The following is a 16,716-nucleotide window of genomic DNA, read 5'->3' as shown; positions in this document are numbered from 1 at the left end:
AAAACAGCTCTGCCAGCCTACTTAACATTACTCGAGTTTCACAACTACTGAAGGATTTAACTGGTTTTCTGCCACCGGACTCCTGTGAGAGAAAAAGCAGTGGACCAAACCACTGTGAGGCAAGAGAGGGGAGACTCCAAATGTTTCTAAACTTACAACGCACTTTTATTGCTCTGTTTGCGTTTGTATTGTTACTGTTATTGTTACTATTTACACAATTATTGTAAGTATATATCATTATATTATTTTATGTATAGACCTGACCCCCCCGTCCCCCCCGTGATTAGCGCCTATGCTCGCAAGCTCCTCCCGCGGGTTGCTGCAGGCTTCTCCCGTGTCACTTGCAGAGCTCCTCAACTCCGAAAACTTTTGAAAGCACATTTTGTTCCGCCATCACTTCTTGTAAAACTGTCAATATTCAAAATCTACACAGTTGATTTCTCACCTCAAAACTGGACAAAAGTGGATTTAGTGATGAAATAGCATATGAAAATTGTAAAATATAAAACTTTCTGCTGCTGGCCTCTGTCAGGCGCGTGCAATGATGATGCAGTGAATAGTGACGATTCTCTCTGACCAGTCAGTAGTCTGCTATGTTTTTCACATCACATTTTAGTATTGCCTCAGCTCGCTTGGAACCTCAACAGAGGTGCTACGAAAAAAAGTACATGGAAGCAGGTACAGGTACAACTTTTCCACAATGGAAAACCAAAAAAAGTCGAGTTCAGTCAAGCTGGTACCGTACAGTGGAAAAGGAGCATTAGTGAAAGCTGTAGTTTATACTGTTTATTAGCACTTCTATTCATATAAATGTTCGTACACAAAGTGCTGTCCAACTGCTGTCTGTGGACGTGTTGCTACAGTGTTTAGTATGAGTAAATAGCTGCTCAGTAGGGCTGCAACTAACAACTATTTTGGTAGTCGATTAATGATGATTCGATGATTGAAGCGAATAATCGACTATTCGGATTATGAATTGCAAAATTACACAATGCGTCTTATTACACAATACGTCTTATTTAGCTATCAGCTTTTAAATTAATCTTGAGGTTGTTTTAGGCATGTGCTAATTAACAGTCATGACAATAAATAATGCTTTCAAAAATGCATCTTTTAATGAACGTTTCTGCTACAGCAAAAGAAAGTTCCACTGAAATCAAGTCCTGATCTGAGCAGCTTATCTGCTGTTTAGTGACGGAGCAGTTTACACGCCAGTACTGCAACACACCGGGATAAACTGACACCATATACAAAGAAATGAATAACAGTTTATTGTTAACCTGGAAACCAAGATACCGGAGTCCACAGTCTCAATGTCCACCCCCTGAATGTTCACAGTTACCTTGGAGACATGCTTACTCCTGCAGAAGTCCACCACCAGCTCCTTAGTCTTTGCTGCATTGATAAGAAGGTGGTTTAGATTGCACCAGTCCACAAAGTCCTGATTCAGTTCTCTGTTCACTCTGTCATCCCCATCAGAGATGAGACGGCAGAGTCATTAGAAAACTTCTGGAGGAAGCAGTCTGAGGTGTTGAAGGTGAAGTCTGCAGTGTAGAGGGTGAAAAGGAAGGGTGCCAACACTGTTCCTTGTGGTAACCCGTGCTGCAGACCAGTGTCAGACTGACAGTCCTTAATCCTCACAAACTGTGGTCTGCTGTTGAGGTAGTCCAGGATCCAGGTTGAGAGATAAAGGTCTACTCCAGCGTCCTCCAGTTTGTCTCTCAGCAGCGTAGGCTGGATGGTGTTAAAAGTACTGGAGAAATCATAAAACATGATCCTCACAGAGCTTCCAGCTTTTCCCAGGTGGGAGAGGGATCTGTGGAGAAGGTAGATGATGGCGTCATCTACTCCGATGCCAGGCTGGTAGGCTAACTGCAGTGGGTCCATTGACGGGTTCACCAGGGATGAAGATATCCAAGAAGTCTTTCAAATGTCTTCATCAGTGAGACGTCAGAGCCACCGGTCTGTAGTTCATGTCCTTGGGGTGTGGTGTCTTAGGCACAGGAACCAGACATGTTTTCCACAGCTGTGGGACTTGCCCCAGCTTCAAGCTCAGGTTGAACATGTACTGAAGAGTCTCACACAGCTGGTCAGCACAAGACCGAAGATGCCTTCCTCATCTTCAGTCCTCCTCAGTTCTCCTCTCACCTGGTTAACGCTAACAGACAGTTCTGTAGTTGGGTGCTCAGAGCTGAGGGTAGTTGTAGTCTGGGGAATGGGATACGGAGGAGTAGGTGTGCTGGAGGTGTGAAAAGGCTCTGAACCAAGTGTCAACTAGGGCTGGGCCGATAGACGATGCCATCGTCCATTGGTGATGGTTGACAGACATCACGACGTTGAGCCGGCATCGTGATTGTAAAACCCTCAAATTTTGACATTATACCACCCTGTGAAAGCAGGTTTTAATGACCACAAACATTCTTATTATTGTTTTTAAGTATGCTTTGCACCTGCCTCAGAATTCTCTTCTCCCCACACTCTGACACACTCACACACACCTACACCTCAGGTAAACACCCCGGCTTGCCCCGCCTCTCTCCGTCTCTCCTCCCCCGTCTGCTCCATTTTCTCCAACAGCAGTATGTTTTATAAAGTCGCATAAAATACTGACAACTCGTTGTTTTTCCGTATATTTCCACCTGCGATCCGTTATCACGGCAGCACGTGAGCCACACGTCGGCATATTAATGACGCAGCCTATCAAATCACTGCTGCTTTACCTGGTCCGTGCATAAATTATCCACCTCGACTTGTAACGTAAGTTAATAGTCTACCAATTTTTTTTACCAAGTGAAGTTTGTGCGAGAACACATGCACATAAGACGACTGCTGCCTCCCACGCATCCGCGCACCTGATGACAACGTCCATCCCGATGTTTCATTGCAGACGTTGTCCAATGGACATTTTGTAGACATCGCCCAACCCTAGTGTCAACGATGGTGATGTGCTCGTAAGGAGTGTCAGGACAGAGGGAGGGGCAGATGCCTGGTCAAATCTATTGAAAAAGATATTCAGGTCATTCAGCCACTGATGGTCCACCTCCGGTTGAGGAGTGGTGACTTTATACCCAGAGATGGTATTCAGGCTCCTCCAGACACCTCTGACGTCGTTATTCTGCAGCTGATCTCAGCTCCTCTTTATTTCCTGACCTAAAAGCCCTCTTCTTCTCCTTCAGGAGCACTTTTTATATCAGAAGTAATCCACGGCCTGTTATTGGAGAAACACCGTATGGTTTGGTTGGGTACAGTGTTTTCCACACAAAAGTTAAAATAGTCCATGATGCAGTGCGTCAGGCTGTTGATATCCTCCCTATGATCATTTGCCAGGACATCCCACATTGTCAGGGGTGCGCTGAGTGCGGACTGAGGTGAGGACCCAAATGCAGACAATGGCAAGGCGAGAGGAGGATGCAGTACAAACAAAAGATTTATTCAGCAACTTAAACAGGCTTACTCATACAATAAATCCAGTATTTTATTGTCCCTGGTGTGGCAGGTGATATAAGTTACTACTTAAATGTGGTCAGAGTAGAGGACAGGGAGGCATGACTGAAGTCACCAGAGATAAGGAGGAAAGCATTTTGGTGCTGTGTCTGCAGTCTGCTGGTAACATTGTGGATATATGCAGCATTCACATCAGCTGATGGAGGCACATACACAGCTAACACGATAACGTGTAAACTCCCTCGGCAAATAGCTGGGTTGCATGTTAACTGCTGACAACTCTATATCCTTGTTGCAGTATTTATCTTTAACAGTGATGTGACCTTGGTTACACCATCTATTGTTCACAAACACTATCAGTCCTCCTCACTTCCTCTTACTGCTCTCCCTTGTCCTGTATGCCCGTCTCATCTGGAAGCTGTCCAGCATGATGTTTGTGTCCGGAGTTTGCTCCGTTAGCCATGTTTCCGTAAACACCATGACGCTGCTCTCTCTGTACTCCCGCTGGTGCTGAGGTAGCGCCCCTAGCTCATCCATCTTGTTAGAGATCGATCTTACGTTTCCCATAATGATAGAAAGAAGAACTGGATGGTATCGTCTTCTTCTGACTCGTCTCCTTATTCCAGCACGGCACCCTCTCTTTTTCCGCCTCAGCTCCGGGGGAATTTCAGGTCTTTCTTCCAGTAGCAGCGCCAGTCTGCGCAATGCTAACTGCTGATCCCTGGTGTAGACAATGCTAGTTGCTAGCCAATCGTCATAAACCGTACACCAACCAGAAGAAAGGCCAGTAAGACCTCCTCAGTGTTAATGCACATGGTGGGAAATAAATAAATATTAAAAAATATCAATAAATATATATAAAGTTAAAGAGAAAAAAGGCCCGTCGATATAAAACTGTCTGAACTGTCTAAAATGTCTGAACAACATTTTAAAACACAACAGTGATTATCTGTCTCTCAGTCAAAGTTAAGTTAAAACTCTGGATTAATGCAAGATGGGAAACAGTGGATTGACTATTAACTATTAAAATGGTGATTGGAGGGGCAGACTGGGTGATATGGATGCACAGCTGTCAGTAAATAATAAGCATCACATATTCAGTAAAGTATAGTATACATAATATTTATTATTTGAAGATATAAATCTGGGGGAGCCCGTTTGAATGGGCCTAATGCAGCTGATACCAGTTCAGACGTCTTTAGCAGGTCCCACAGACCCAGGTGAAACACAGGCAGCCTCAGCCAGTACGAGCACAGCCAGAGATGTACAGCCAGCATCAGATCCAAGCAGCTCAGACCCTAATGGAACAGATGCCGCTCCACCAAATGACCTAGCAGATTGGCCCCCAGTCTTATCAGACTTTGAGGACTGAGTTAGTGCACAGAGGTCCATTCAAAGCAGCACTGGATTTTTCTAGAAGAGGTTTCCATTCAAGCTTCTTACAGACACAGACTGTTTTAATGATGATTGTAGTGAGAGCACTATGGTATCAGGTGTAAATGTTCAGCAATGACAAATTGTTTACGTGGCTCAATCTAAAACATTTCACCACATCAGCAGAGCAATAATGCAGGCTAAACTTCTGCACAGTAAAAAAATATCTTTTCTCTTGACTCAGTTTTCTGTATTGTGATTCACAATAATTTATGATACTGTATTCAAACCTGTCTTCAATGAATTTAAAAAGATAGGTTGCTCTTTGTAAGATCAAAAGATTTGAATGTGTAGTACTTTTTACTTTTGATATTTTATTGGGGTGTCTGTACTTTTACTTAAGTATAATAATTAAGTATTTTATAAATTACTGATAATTATTGTTAGTGTGTGTCAGTCACCCAGTCCCCCTCTGTGCAGGTATTCCTCAGGGATCTGGAGTGGGGGCGTCAGCAGCAGAGCTTCTGGAAGAGGCTGCACTTTCGCAAGGTGGAGAAGGGAGTCCTGCAGATTCTGCAGATGCTGGAGAAGGACTCTCTACCTCCATCCACAGGATACAGAAAGTAACTGATAAAAATCAAGCTTCAGCAGCATATCAGAGGAAAATATGCAGCTAATATAAACCAGAGGTCCAGGAGATGCAGCTTGATTATTGTAAAGTACATGACTTTATTCAACAATATTTTCAAAGCAGCTTAAAGCTAGACTCCCTGACTTTGTACTAAAACAGGTGGTGGGTGGGAATGTAGTAGTGAGGATGTAGAGCTCATTGTTGTTTTATGCAGACAGTTTATATGGACCGCCTGTTGTTAGAAAGAGGTCGTAGACATACTGGAGGATTTAGACTGGGGGGATGCTTGGAACACCTGACTATAAAATGACTTCCATGCCTGCCTGAACTACTGTGAGGCTCCAGGAAGATGATGCAACTATGATATTGCTGCACTGGGTGTTTTCCAAATGTGACTGTGTTGTGAATATTCAGCTGACACTGTGTGCATTTGCCTAGTGTGGATTAACACATTTGACATTTAATTCTCTTCCCGGGCCAATAAAACACACTGCAACCCCCTCCTCTTGCTCTCTCTTTCTTTTCCTTGCCACGATGGCCAAGTGCTTGCTCATGGTTGGTCTCTGTTAATAACATTACAAAGAGTACAGTCTAGACCTGCTCTACATGAAAAGTGCAATGAGATGAGAATGAGTATTTTATGAAATGATGCTCTATAAATAAATAAAATTGAAGTGAAATGTGAAAAACAGGTAACTGCTGATATAATAGAAAGTATGTCAACAGGTATCACATAATACAGTATATGATACAGAACAAAAAGGATTTTTTAAAACATTAGCGAAATAATAAGAGGTCCTCTAATTCCAAATTGGAATGTTAGAAAAATATTATACAGCACTTTAAATGATTGAAAGAAGAGTTCCAAACAGCTGCCTATCAAAGGACTTTCTTTCTTGCTGGATTTAAGTTACAAGTCACTATTTATGAGTAGAATGACAATGTTAAAAGGAGTCCTATGTGCCTAGAAGAACTGACCAAATATTGACACCAAATATTGATGTGATCTAGATTTTTCTTCTGTTCACTCACTTTGCATTTTGTTAATTTGATTATGAATAAATATAATCTCTTAACATGGCTATTTTTGAAATATTCTTACTTTACAGCATTTTGGACGCTACTTCAAAGATGTGTTGGATTAGTATTATCAGAGCATATTAACAACACGCAGACATCTAGTTCACTCTACATGGACAGCAAATTAACCATTATAACCATATTACAAATTACATGTTTGCAACATATGTATATGCAATACGTGATTTTGCATAAATCAAAGTTCTGTATAATTCTTTGTCCCATGTCACAATTTATTTCTCTTTTTGCAATAAAGATTTATGAAAGAAAAAAAAAATCTGATTTTTTGAATGCACCATCAGTCACCACTCAGTCCTCTCTTTCCAAGCGTGCAGGAGAAGCTACGGCGGCGGACACGCTCTGTCAGTTCTTGTGCTAAATAATACCTGTGGTCCTCCATTTGTCCAAATTTCACTTATTTTCTTACTTCTAATAAACCAAACCACTACGACTACTACTAATGTTAGTTGTTGTTATTGTTCTTCTTCGTATGTATTCAACATAGTGACAAAACATGCTCTGTAGAGCAGTTTGTCCGTTTGGCTCATTCTAAGGTAATAAAAATATAACGGTTCATTATGTAAGGTCTTTCTTTCTTTATACAGCACTGAAAACAAAGTTATGGATATTTGGCCTGTACTACGAAGCATGGTAACTTATCCAGGTAACTTCATGACGTCTGGTGTAACTTCCCGGTTAACCTGTACTACAAAAGGTAGATAGTTGTTTCCCGAGGTCTGTTGACATGGCAATTTACGCGGCATTTCTAAACTGCTCCGAGCAGGTTTTGTTCATGGTTATCTCGAGGTTACCCTGCACTTGGACTACATATCACATCTGTACTCAGATGAGAAGTAGGATATTAATACACACCACACATAAAATATGTTTAGATTTCATCCTGATTTGCTCCACTGCGGGATAGTTTCTTAGTTGCCCATCTATAGTCTATAATTGAATTCTCTTAAGTGTTTTCACATATTTAGATTTAGACTATTTTACGTGTCCAAAAATAGGGAGCCAGGGTGGGGGTTAATAACCGAGAAAAAAAATTCTAGATAAAAGTGAGAAAAGTACAAAAAGAAAATATTGGAAATTCCCTGAAATGAATGTCACAAAAAATCCCACCCTTGTGTTTTCTTCTGAATACGGCTAATCCACAGCAAAGTCTCTAATGTGCTTGATAGTGATTGTGTAGTAGAGTATTTCCTCACTGCAAAATCCAGTTGCAAAGTTTAATATAACTTTCCAGTGCATGCATACTACACGACAGACAGGTGTGTGTGATGTTGCAGCCTTGCAAAGTGAAGTTTCTCTCATAAATGTGTGACTATACTGTCTGAGAATATTCAAGTTTTTTACTTCTAGATTAATCTTGGAAATAAACATTTTTCTTGGATAATTCCCCCTCTCTGCTGGCTCCTTTTTTTCTATTACAATGGACCTTATATGCAGTAGTACTTTTACATCTTAATCATATTACACATAAAAGAAGAGTCCATAAAATACGTAACAGAGATTTGAACTACAATACAAATACTGTGAAGATACTGCAAATTTACTCAATGCGAGGCCAATAAGCCTCCCTGGCTTTGTTGTGCGCCACGATAATAGATTTAGCCGTTAACATATCTTTACATTCATAATTTCCTGACACTACCAACGTGCATTCCTCTGGAGAAATACGGAGCATGCACCGTTGCGAAAAAGCTCTGCCTGCGCAGCCGAACACACCCCTTTTATGTGAACACGCACCAACTCCAATTAAGTTAACACCGGGTTAACACGGGCTCAACTAACCAACATCTTATCCATCGTTGTTGTACCGTTTAATTCTAGTGTAGGCTGTCAGAGTTTGTGAACCCTGAGTTTGCCTGATAACCCAGAGTAAACTCTGAGTAGGTTGAACTCCCTTTGTAGTACAGGCCAATTATATTGCATTTCTGTCAATAGATCCTCCTCAATATTACACACTGAACCTTTAATTGTTATATAACACTCAGAGGTAGTATTTTGACTTACTTACACAGCAGTATCCATTTCAAACCTTTTTCATTTTGCAGTCTGAGTCACAGTTTCTCATTTCTCCAGTTTATGTGCACATGGCTCAGAGTTACAGCGGAGGACCGCATATTCTCCTGCCTACTTTCGTGTCGCTAGCTTTAGCTAGCACGTCAGCAATCTGCTCCGGCAGCAGCCGTAAAGGACTTGGTGAGAGAGAGAGGCAGGCTCCGTGAGAGCCTACGTGTAGCTGACAGCAAACCGCCAACTGGGAGATGTATTGGAGAGCTGTCTGGTTAATGTAAGATAGGTATTTGTACCATCACCTAATGTCTCATAACTATTGTTGGGCAGTAATGCGTTACTGTAATATTATTACTATTATTACTCTCCCCAGTTATTAGTAGTGTAAGGGATTACAATTTCCAAAACAGTAATAATATTACAGTTACTACTCCAAGTAACGCTGTGCTACTGCGTGAACTTGGCCTTAACATGTTTGCATGACGCGGCAATCAGGGGGGCAGTTCAAGTCGAGAAGCCAGACCATATGTTGTTCAAGTCAGCTGTTAGCCAAAAAACTAACGGAAGAATGGGGGTGAGAGGCGTTCTTTCGACAGCTGTAACTATTGACACTATTGTGTCACAGTCTAAGATGCAAAGAACATTGTCGTCCATTGTAAACTTTGTGCAACCTGCAAAAAGCTGTCAACCACTAACAATTCTACGTTCTAAGATATTGAAGCATCTGCTAAAGCAGCAAAGCAAAGTGAAATTTGTAGAAGGAAACTCCGGCCGCTTTCAAGTAAGTCTAATGTAACCCATCCTATAGTTTTTAGTTACATAACATTACATACATGAGTTGTGTTATGTACTTATTTCAACCCAAACTATGATCTTTTCCTAAACCTAACTTGTGCGTCAAACACGGCCATGGGATGAAAACATGTTGAGGTATCAGTAACTTACAGTTTATGGCGGTTTTCAACCAGCCACTGCTATGTAGTCAGATGTGTGGTCTGTTGCTCCTTTGACCACACCCAACTGCTGCATTGCAGTGAGATCTTACATCACTTTTGAAAATTGCATCATAAAATGTATAACTTTAATGTCAAACCGCTGACCATGCATTACCAACAAGTGAGCTAGCATTAGACATATTTTAAATGTGGGCAAAAGAGGGCACTTTTACAGGATGAGTACTTAACAGTTTATGTCAGAAAGTCTGATCGGTGCATCCATAACATCTTCCAGATTTTTGGCTTCCATGTTTATTGGAGCCACAGTCAGACACATCTATGCAAAGCAACATTGATAAAATTTGAAATGTGCTTTTTAAGCCAACAAAGTGTGACTGTACATTATTGTAGAATTTAAGAGTCTCACATCCTGGGGGAAAAGCTGACAGCAGATAATTCTGTACCTCTGCTGTAGGTGGAACCCCCCAGAGATGCACCCCACCACTGTGGCGTGGTCTGCAAATGGTGTTGCTATGGTGGGTGGGTGTAGAGGGTATAGAGCAGGGGACTCAGCACGCAGCCCTGCTGGGAGCCAGGCCTGAGGCTTAAGGCCGTGGACATGTGGGGGCCCACTCTGACCCTCTGTGTGCATTCTGTCAAGAAATCCTTGGTCCAAAAATCAGGTGGAGTGTGGAAGTCCCAAGTGTGATAGTTTGGACACCAGTCTGATGGGGAGGATAATGTTAAAGGCAGAACTAAAGTCTGTGAAGAGCACGCGGCATAGCTCCCTTGCTGCTCCAGGGCAGACAATGGTCTGGGACAGAGACTGGTTGCAGATCCTAGTGAAGACCTCAGCCAGTTGGTCAGCACAGTCCCTTAGCATGTGTCCAGAGATGACACTAGGACCGGCTGCCTTCCTTGGACAGCTCACAGTGTGCGCCTCACCTCACACTCCTCCACTGTGAAGATGGGGTTGTTGTGGGCCTCTGGGTGTAGCGTAGCTGCCTTCGGATACTTCACCTCAAAGCAGACAAAAAAGTGGTTCAGCTCCTCTGCCAGTAAGGCATCACCTTCGGCAGCTCCAAGGTTGGTCCTGTAGTTGGTGATATGTTGGAATCCCTGCCACACCTGCCTGATGTTGTTGCTGCTCAGGTGGTCCTCAGTCTTTCTCCTGTTGGCCGACTTGGCCTTCCGGATGCCTCTCTTCTGGTTGGCCCGTGCCAAGCTGTTGACAATATCAGAGGTGGGACCATGTCGTTGTTTTACAAGTCATGAGTCCAGGCACATGCAAACATAGACATCAAAAGGGGCTTCATTTACATTTACTCATTTGGCAGACGCTTTTATCCAAAGCGACTTACATTTGAGGAACAACATACAAGCATCAACAGAACATCAAATACAGATCTACAACTGACAATACATACTAGTAAGAGCAGCAATAAATACTAGTAAGAGCTCACAGTACATATCACATCAATGGGGTAAATACCTAGGGAAGGAAGTAAGAGTTAACAAAAAGTGCAATACAAGATCATTGTAGGGGATAGAAGAAGAAGAGCACAGGAAGTGCATGTTAGAGGTTAGGAGTTAGAGGTGTTATAAGAGGAACTGTTGTTTTGAGTTTTCAAGAGCTTCTTGAAGTTAGAGAGGGACGCCCCTGCTCTGATGGCGTGTGGTAGCTCCTTCCACCATCGTGGTGTCACAGATGAGAATAGCCGGGACTGGGATTGCTTTGTGTGAAGGGATGGCAGAGCCAGGCGGCGTTCATTGGAGGAGCGTAGTGGCCGAGAAGGAACGTAAACTTGTATTATGGAGTTTAGGTAGTCACTCTGTATGCAGCATTAGTGACTTGAATTTGATTCTGGAGGCCACGGGGAGCCAGTGGAGGTCACTGAGTAATGGAGTGACATGAGTCCTTTTGGGCCAGACGCCCAAAACCAAAGACCAAAAACCAGACGCGCTGCTGCGTTCTGAACCATTTGTAGGGGTTTCACTGCACAAGCTGGAAGACCTGCTAGGAGGGCATTGCAATAGTCGAGGCGAGAGATAACCATGGCCTGTGCCAGAAGCTGGGTGGCGTACTGAGTGAGGTAGGGCCTGATTTTCATTATGTTGTATAGAGCAAAGCGGCACGACAGAGAGACAGCAGCAACATGGTCTGAAAATCATCAATCATGACACCCAAGTTTCTCACCACCTCCCCTGGAGTTGGCCTTTTGACATGCAAAACTAGAGACATCGCCTGGTGTTTTGGTAAGGACCTGCAGCGACTCAATCAGAAATGCATCGCTTAAGGATTGTGTATTCAAGAGCCTTAGTGAACCCCTCTCGCCATAAAGGTGTTACTGGAGACACTTAGCAGGACAGCAAGAGGGCTGTCCTCAAAAGTATCACCCGTCCTGCCTCACCCTGATTCCTTTTCCCACAGGATGGCTGGGCCATAAAACACCACTCTGAATATCTACTGTCCTCTCATAGAACCTGAGCTCCATCAAGAGGACAGAAAAGGTATAACACACAAGCGTTTAAAACTCAGCTTACACCGAGAATGAGCATCGAATATCTATCACAATGTCATTGTGTAAGGGATTCTTTGCTGCAATGCTTTCATCTATTTTGTCTCTTGAGTTAAAACATGTAACCATCAAGTTTACACTGGAAACATGTAGTTAAGCTGTGTTACGCCTTTTATTAAGTATCATAACAATTAAGAAACAACTAACCCTCTAGTGTTTAATCTTGTTTTGCTTGTCTTTATCTAAATGTTTAGAGCTAAGTATTTTTCAAATGTTGATATTGTGATTAAATGAAAATACGTGCAAAATATATTTTCTTTATCCCACTAAACGTTAACACTTTGAGGCCGAAGTATAACTCCCCCAGGGAAACCCACTCCCAAAATGATGTCACCACGTCCCAAAAAAAGAGAATAGATAAAAGACCTTGTCGTCTTTTGTCTCACTCTCTTGAAAACTAAAACTCTTGTACTCTCTGATGCAGATGTATTTATTGTTCATCTAGCTGTTGTATCATTTCATTTGGTGTTTGATATTTATGTCTTGCAACCAAGTTATCATCTTCATCATTCACCCTCAGCCCAGAGTTAAACCTGCATGCCCTTCTGTTCTAACCTGGCTCTAACACTGCTTCTCAGCAGCTCTGACTAAAAATAGGAATTTCAAAACACCAAAATTGGCTCTTTTTTTCCCAATTCTTCATTTTTGGTTTGAAATGACAAACAAAAAAAGGTGGTTTTCACGTTTGTTGTTTGACGAAAAAACAAACTATCAAAACATACACAGACCAACTAGCTTAACCTGAGTTGTGTAAGGTTAGTAAGTTAACTTAGCTTAAGTGTAAATACGTGGTGAATTCACTGTTTGTCTTGTTAAACTTATTTATTAGTTTGTGGACGCTGAATAAAAGCAAAACAGGTTTACGCTCATTGTAGCTTCAGCTTCTTTGCTGTCTAGGCTTGGACATTAGACTGGCCAAGCCTAACGTTACATTATTCCTGACTGGCTGTAAGCATGTTTTCTAATCTTGTCAATGTGTTTACATTCATATTGGTAAAAGGTGGTTAATGTGCACTGATGGCAAGAGTCTACATAATGGCATTCCTAGGTAGCGTTAGGTGCCTGAAATTGCCGATAAAGTAAATTCAAAACACAACGCGGAGCGTCATTTTATCTTTAAGCAATAGCTCACGAAAGGCCGTGGTATACGCTCATTATATCACAGTTAAGGGGCGTTGTTCGGCCTGACGCGAAGATTGTGCTTCATGAAGTGACCTAACATGATCATAAAATGAAGTGCATCCTTTATCCATTGAGAGCTAGAGGGGGGGAAAGGGCTATTCCACCGCAGTAGAATGGCACGTCTTGCTAGCAGTGTGAGAATGGAAACAAGCTCAGCAAAATAAGGCAGCAATAAGAGGCCAATGGGTAGGACGCCAAACAGGGCGAGTAATGATGAGGGGTGAATTGGCAGATGTGATGGCTGAGAGGGTGTCAAAAACGCTTAGCCAGAAAAGAGCAACGGTAGGGCAAGACCAGAACATGTGACTGAGATTGGCTGGACTTTGGTGACATTTGTCATAGATTGGATCGATGTCAGCTAGATACGGGCAAGCTTACTGTTAGACCAGTGAACTCTGTGAATCACTTTGCACTGTAACACTCCATGGTGAGCACAGACTCGACTCAGGGTATAGCCCAAAGTGCCGCCTGAACTGGTTCCAGATTCTAAGGCAGTTTTTCACTTACACACTTCTGGAGTGTGCAGTTGGTGAAGAAGTCAGGGGGAGGCACAGCAGGGACATCCTCTGAGGGACTACACGAGGCTTCCTCAACCTGCAGCCATGGTGGAGATTGGCTGTTGGTGTGGCACCAGTGCAATATTGTTCTAATGTTTGCAGCCCCATAGTAGAGCAAAAAGTTGGGCCGAACTGTTTAGGTTTTTGTAGAATTTCTTTTTTAATTTTAGGGGTGCTTTTATTCCAAATAAATTGTGAGATTAAGCTATCAAGAGAGTGGAAAAAGGGTTTAGGGAGGAAAACAGGTATGCACTGGAAAAGATACAAGAACTTGGGAAGTACATTCATTTTAATACAATTTATTCGGGCCAGCGAGAAACTGAGGCAAGAGGACCACCAGTGGATGTCTTGGGATAGTCTGGCTAAAAGAGGGGAGAAGTTATATTTAAATAGTTCTTAGTTGGTTTTTGTCACACAGACACCCAGATATTTAAAGTGCTCCAGGGACGTTCGGAATGGTAACTTTGAAAGGGGATAGGCGTTGGCCGCTGCTCTAACTGGCATAAGTTCGCTTTTATGCAGATTATATTTATAACCTCAGATACGCCCAAAGTCTTTCAACACAGTACAAGGGGTATAGATTTGTCTGGACAAGAAAGAAAGACCAAGAGGTCATCAGTGTACATAGTTTACTATTGAATACTTCAGCACTGTATTTGTTTTACATTTATGTTTAAATTAATAGCCAATATTTACTTCTGTTTGTAAGAGCTGTTCAGGTATCATGGAAAACATATGTATAAGGTGACATTGCAGGAGTTTGTGTTGGCTGTGGGAGCTGTTATAATTCAGCTTCCATTCAAAGTCCTAAAAACTACAGTCCACGTCCATTTCCTGTTTAGTTTTTGCATGAAAAACTTTAATTTTTTGTGAAGCCCATGAGTGAGTTTACATGTTCCATAAGATTAGTTGCTACTCAGAATATTGTCCTAGATATAAGACTGAAACAGGGAGTTGTTCAGGACATGTAGATGTCTAGGGCAATAGTGGAGAGTGATCTTGGAAAATAATCATGGGGGTGGTGTTCCCAACCAACCCAAGACTTATATTACTGGGGGACCTCTCGGTCTTACAGTCAACAGTTTTAATTATATAGCACTGATTCACATCAAAAGTTATCTCATTGCATTTTTCATATAGAGCAGGTGTAGACAGTACACTTCTTCTCTCTCCTTCTGTCACTTCCAGGTGTTTCTGGCTCTGGAGCTGTGGAGTCTGGATCTGTGGTTGTGAGTCACCTGCTGCCCCCATGTTCCTGCTCGACACCCTCTGCTACAATTATGTATAACTAGTTGCACTGTTATTATTATTAACATTACAATTATTATCATAAACATTACTATAAATCTGTACCATTATTCATTCAGTCTTTAACAACATTACCTTTACTGTCTGTAACTGCTGTGTGTGTGTGTTGTGTAGGCTGCCCCCCATCCCTCTTTATGGCTACATCTCTGTCTCTCTCTCTCTCCCTCACCCACAACTGGTCGAGGCAGATGGCCGCCCACCCTGAGCCATGGTTCTTCTCGAGGTTTCTGCCTCTTAAAAGGAAGTTTTTCCTTGCCTCTGTCGCCTAGTGCTGCTCTTGGTGGGAACTGTTGGATTTCTGTAAATAACATACATGAGTATGGTCTAGACCTGCTCTTTCATGAAAAGCGTAACACTCATTTATGCTGAAAAAAGACATGGATGCAAATCTTGGCAGGTAGCCTACATCATCTGTTCTGACGAATAATACATCCACCTCTTAAGGTCCTTTTCAAACACTGATCAAATCAAATCATCACCACATATTTTTGCTGAATCTCAAGAAATGCTAGTTATCACCATTGATTAACCCCACAAAGAATATTATAGCGTTTAAAAGCACTATTTGTAGGGGAATGCCACTCTCGGCAGGCAAGCAAAAATTGGTGCCATCTGCCTCGGCAGCTTTTGTATAGCCATTTGCTTCAGTACAATTCCATCCATAAGTAACACAATGACAGAATGTATGACCGTTTTGGTCATGGGTTTCATATATTTGTTATAAAACATCTAAAAGCAAAAAGCCTGGGACAAAATCCTATCAAATGAGATCTGTGGTCTAATTTGTGTCAGTTAAGGGGGTCTTGATGTGAAAAAAAGAACCATATATATTTACTCATTTAGCTGACACTTTTATCCAAAGCAACTTACAATTGCTATGTCAGAGGTCGCACACCTCTGGAGCAACTAGGGGTTAAGTGTCTTGCTCAGGGACACAATGGGGGATTGAACCCAGATCTCTCACACCAAAGGAAGGCGTCTTATCCATTGTGCCATCACCACTGCTATAAACAACTAAAGATCTGGGTAAACCACAAAAAAGACTGACTGCCATGCAACTTAGGAAACAGAATAAATATACTTTGTACTGCATGCTTTGTCCTGTTAGCATGTCTATATGCTGCACCAAGTTTCATCTCCCATTGTTTTGGACATTAAAGTGAGGAGAAAGAAAAACTGGTTGTACTGATTTAATTTCACCTTTATTTGTGGTGAAAAAGTACAATCTCAATAAATATTCAACGCTTTAATAATTTCAGAACGAAGTATGTTATCTTTTCATATCAAAACATGCGTTAACTTCATTGAAATGTAGTATTCCTAAGTGGGATTTTATAGAATACAGAACATTTCTGCTTATCATGTGCTTTTACAAAGCTTTCTTTGCTCTGACAGGAAGGTGTACCATAATTTAAACATAAATAAATGCATACTGCACAACTTCAGTAGTAGCCTAATACAAGACTGCATACTACAAACACAATTTGTGCTAAAGTATTCAATAGTAAACTATGTAAACTTGTACAGAAAGGTTTAGATGTAGTAGAGTCCAGTGGGCCAGCAGAAGTAGCTCAGAAAGCAGTGCTGCAAGCTGGGAGTCC

The 16,716-nt window shown here is 41.9% G+C and overlaps 1 protein-coding gene across 3 annotated transcripts in view; it reads left to right on the top strand.

Moving 5' to 3' along the window:
* The window catches only part of nlrx1 (NLR family member X1), a 63,043-nt gene extending 57,091 nt beyond the window's left edge, over positions 1 to 5,952 (top strand). For all 3 annotated transcript variants that reach the window (XM_038693060.1, XM_038693062.1, XM_038693061.1), the window contains one exon: positions 5,299 to 5,952. In XM_038693060.1, coding sequence (XP_038548988.1) covers positions 5,299 to 5,445 — 147 coding nt within the window. In that variant the 3' untranslated portion in view covers positions 5,446 to 5,952. The remainder of the gene's footprint in view (positions 1 to 5,298) is intronic.
* Positions 5,953 to 16,716: the final 10,764 nt, after the last annotated feature.

The sequence above is a fragment of the Micropterus salmoides genome, unplaced genomic scaffold (genome assembly GCF_014851395.1).
Source record: "Micropterus salmoides isolate LMB-PRFRI ecotype aquatic unplaced genomic scaffold, ASM1485139v1 Ms_hic_scaffold_3, whole genome shotgun sequence".
Classification (NCBI taxonomy): domain Eukaryota; kingdom Metazoa; phylum Chordata; class Actinopteri; order Centrarchiformes; family Centrarchidae; genus Micropterus; species Micropterus salmoides.
This window is presented reverse-complemented; position numbering and strand designations above follow the sequence as displayed.